Genomic DNA, 3,622 nt, shown 5'->3' with positions numbered 1-3,622 from the left:
GGGTCATATGTACCACATGCAAAAATATTATATCACACATATAAACAATAAAACAACAAAAATACTGTAAAGTAAATAATTGCATAACATTTTTCACAGAATGTATGTTCTTGGTAGGATGTTTAAATGAAATTTATGACTGTAAAATAACTAATTAAATTCAAATTTAGAACAAAACTAAAAGTGATAAGACATGACAGAACAATACATAAACTCACAAATACCAGTAGTAAATGAGTGAATATGTTTGCATGTAGTGTTTGTTTTTGGATTTATTTTTTTTGGCAACACATTATTCTGTGAAATTGTAACTATATTTCTAACATTGAACCAAGATTTTTAATGGCAATAAAAGTAGAAAAAATAAAATCTCTGTCATGTATGTAATTGTTTATGTAATTCAAACTAAATTCTGTAATTTTTTTATTAAGCAACATGTGTAACAAAAGTTTCCATGACAATTTCAAGGCAATATTTATTTCTGTCTATATCATTATCATTTTCTTATTAAACTTGAATAATATTCAACATAACAATATGGAAAACAGTAATTTTAAATTATTTGCATGATCAACCCTTTATATCACTTTGTAAGCTATTTGCAATGATTCAAATGATTTCTCTAACACTATTCATTAAGAATCGTCAAATATAAATTCTTCTCCAGCTAGTTATTTATAATATATAAAAGATAATATAATTTTTAGCTTTTTGAATTTTCTATTTCATTAGTCATTAAGAATCATCAAATATAAATTCTTCTGCACTTTTGTGTGTGTTTGATGATAATGATGTGTACATCCCAATATGATGAAACAAATTTGGTTCAATTTGATATGCAGGAATACCAGTTTGTTTAATAAAAGTATGGAGAGCCAAATCTGTATGCAAATCTTTGTAATTGCTTTCAAGAAAATTGATCACTTCAGGTATGAATTGACTAGAAAACAACATGGCTGGTGTACAGCAGCCAGGGGAAGGTCTCAAAGTGTAAAAATGTTTAGATGAACTGAAAAATTCCATTACATTTTGTCTGCCTATTGTTAACACTACCAATACAAATAACCAAACACCATATAAAAAATATGCATCTCGTATAAAATTAGATCTAGATTTACACGTCATGAAATTGATAGCAACTAAAGTGCTGCCCCCTATGCATCCTATACATAATATTTCTGATAATCTTGTCAATTCAAAACCATACCCTTGCCATTTTGGAGGGTAAAACAGTTTTATGTAAGCAAATTCTTCTTGCAGAGAAGTCATAGATTTCCTTTTCAAATATTGTAATTTATGATGAATAATTTCTAAAGCATTTGACCTTGGCATTGAATCGTCTTCAATCATCAGCACATATTTTGGGCGCAGAGAATGTGCGGCTTCTAAACAGAACATATAATCAACTGTTTCTTTGTAGTAATTGTTCAGATAAATTTTAGTACCGTATAAAAACCTTCGCTCAAAATTATATGTAATTGGCAAAGAAGACAACCCATATCTTTGAATTACTGGAATGCTGGATTTTAATTTGACAACTTCGGTGTAATTCTCAGGAAACACATCTACGTTACATATCATCATTACTTTATTTGGAAAGATTTTATCCTGAACAAACATTTTATGAGTAGCCGCTACGGTCTGCAAGATGTATCCAGATTTATCGTACTCTTGATTTGTTCTGTTGACGGTCACTATGACAACAGCTAGTTCAGGTCCTCCATTATATTCAGGCAATGAAGTTTCATTGATTGTTGCCAAATATTGCTTTGCCTTTGCCAGACGTTGATTGTTCAGTGAATTAGCCCATGTTTTTATTGAATCTTCTCCATGGAATAAAGTAAATACCATTGAAAATGGTTTATTTCGGCTATAGAATACCACAACAGGTAGAATGATTGAAAGGCTTAGCAGAAACAATATCAGGTGTGGTAGAAGTTTTGATAAAGCAGCCATTGTATTTTCCTCAGCTCCATTAATTTCAAAGCAGTTGCCTAACCCATATTAAGTACTAGGTAAAATCTGTAAAAGAACAAAAATCTGAACATGCAGTAAACATTTTGTCCTACTATACTTTAAGAACATGGTATTTTACACCAGCGCAAAAGTAAAGAAGACTGCTAGTGTCCATTATTATGAAATGGCAAAGATGTATAATTGCAAAACTTTGAAACTGTCGTCTTTATAGCACGATTTAACTGTGATCTTCTGACATCGCATGTTCTAAGTTAGGAATTCAGATGTTTCATGCATGGTAAGGTAGTGTTTTCTTTATTGGAAATGGTTTGGAATGTAAAGACTATAATAGATGTAGATTGTTGCTCAAGTATTCGAGGTTCACAAATGCATCAATAAACAAGCAGTGTAGGACTTCTCAAAGTAAAAATTTAATGCTGGCTTTAAAAGCTTGACTTTTGCCCTAATCCTCATGTATGAATACTAGAACATGTACATGATGTAATAGATGTTTGGTTAATGAGACATCACAAAATCACCATATAACTCTATGAAAAACCACTCTTAAACCGCTTAAATTTTGCCGAACCAAAAACAAGAGCATTATTTTCGCACCGTATTGTACAAATTTGCATCTATAATTTAAAGCTCGCCTGCAGGGGTTTCGTAGTGACTTAAAAATCGACACTTGATGCTTCTACGTCAATGACATTATCTCGGGGCCAGGTTTAACATATACCAATCACGCCGAAAGCAAGAAGGGTATGCAACTTAAAGTGGTGGTGTTTCTTCTTCTTGAAAAACTTCGATTAAAACCAATTACTATATGTTATGGTTTCCATGTGTGTTTTCCAAGTTCTAAGATATCAGGTTGTTATGGTTGTATGCGTTTTCCAGGCTCTACGATACAAGGTTGTTGTGATTTAATCACGGGTGCCTGGAAGATGTGATCCCTTTTTCTTTGTTGCAGATATTTTCATATAATTTCTTGAATATTTCAACTTACTTAATTTTCCATTATTTATGGTTTTCTTGTTATTACTAACACAATCTTACATTGTGAACCGTTTATAGATATACGCAACCTCTCTATCCTTGTTCGTAATGATTATGCATCTAATATTTGCCACTGGATGCTAAGTAAGCTCAGCGCTACTAGGCTGAAATTAAAGATTACGACGATATTTATATTTAAAAACGGGACAGTCTATGGTTAAAGGGGTTCATTCCACAAGTTATTTTCATAATAGCATATGTAAGCCGAGCACTCAGAACTTTGTCGAAAACAATCAAACTATATATAAACCAACATAATAATCGCATGATATCCACAGAAATAATTTATTAAAATTTGTATTCTGTTATTTTGTCTATTCACATTGTGTGTAGTTGCATCTAATTACATATATCTTTATATATCTCTACTCAAATTCCCTTACTCTATATAATGATCCTAATATATGTGAAGGAAAAGTTTTCAGGACTGAGTTGTTAAAACATGTCTGATCCTACATATTTGCCTCTTTAGCAACTAAAATATTTTAAAAATTGCCTTACACCCGAGACATAATATACATATATGTGTATATATGTATCTGCTTACAATAAACACCTTGATCAGTTTTCATGGAACCTGCGAATAATACTGTGTTAAGAGAATTCTTCT

General features: G+C 31.3%; 1 protein-coding gene across 1 annotated transcript; it reads right to left on the bottom strand.

The window, feature by feature from the left end:
* Positions 1-580: 580 nt before the first annotated feature.
* On the bottom strand, positions 581-2,008 carry LOC134709248 (post-GPI attachment to proteins factor 4-like). The gene has a single exon (XM_063569417.1). It carries the CDS (start codon positions 1,954-1,956, stop codon positions 736-738), a length of 1,221 nt encoding a protein of 406 aa, XP_063425487.1. The 5' UTR covers positions 1,957-2,008; the 3' UTR covers positions 581-735.
* Between the last annotated feature and the right edge of the window lie 1,614 nt (positions 2,009-3,622).

Source organism: Mytilus trossulus, chromosome 3 (assembly GCF_036588685.1).
Source record: "Mytilus trossulus isolate FHL-02 chromosome 3, PNRI_Mtr1.1.1.hap1, whole genome shotgun sequence".
Taxonomy (NCBI): domain Eukaryota; kingdom Metazoa; phylum Mollusca; class Bivalvia; order Mytilida; family Mytilidae; genus Mytilus; species Mytilus trossulus.
Note: the sequence above shows the minus strand (reverse complement) of the source record. Positions and strands in the feature narration are given on the sequence as shown.

Excerpts from the sequence above, each read along its gene's own strand:
- LOC134709248 (XM_063569417.1), bottom strand. The coding sequence starts at position 1,956 with ATGGCTGCTTTATCAAAACTTCTACCACACCTGATATTGTTTCTGCTA.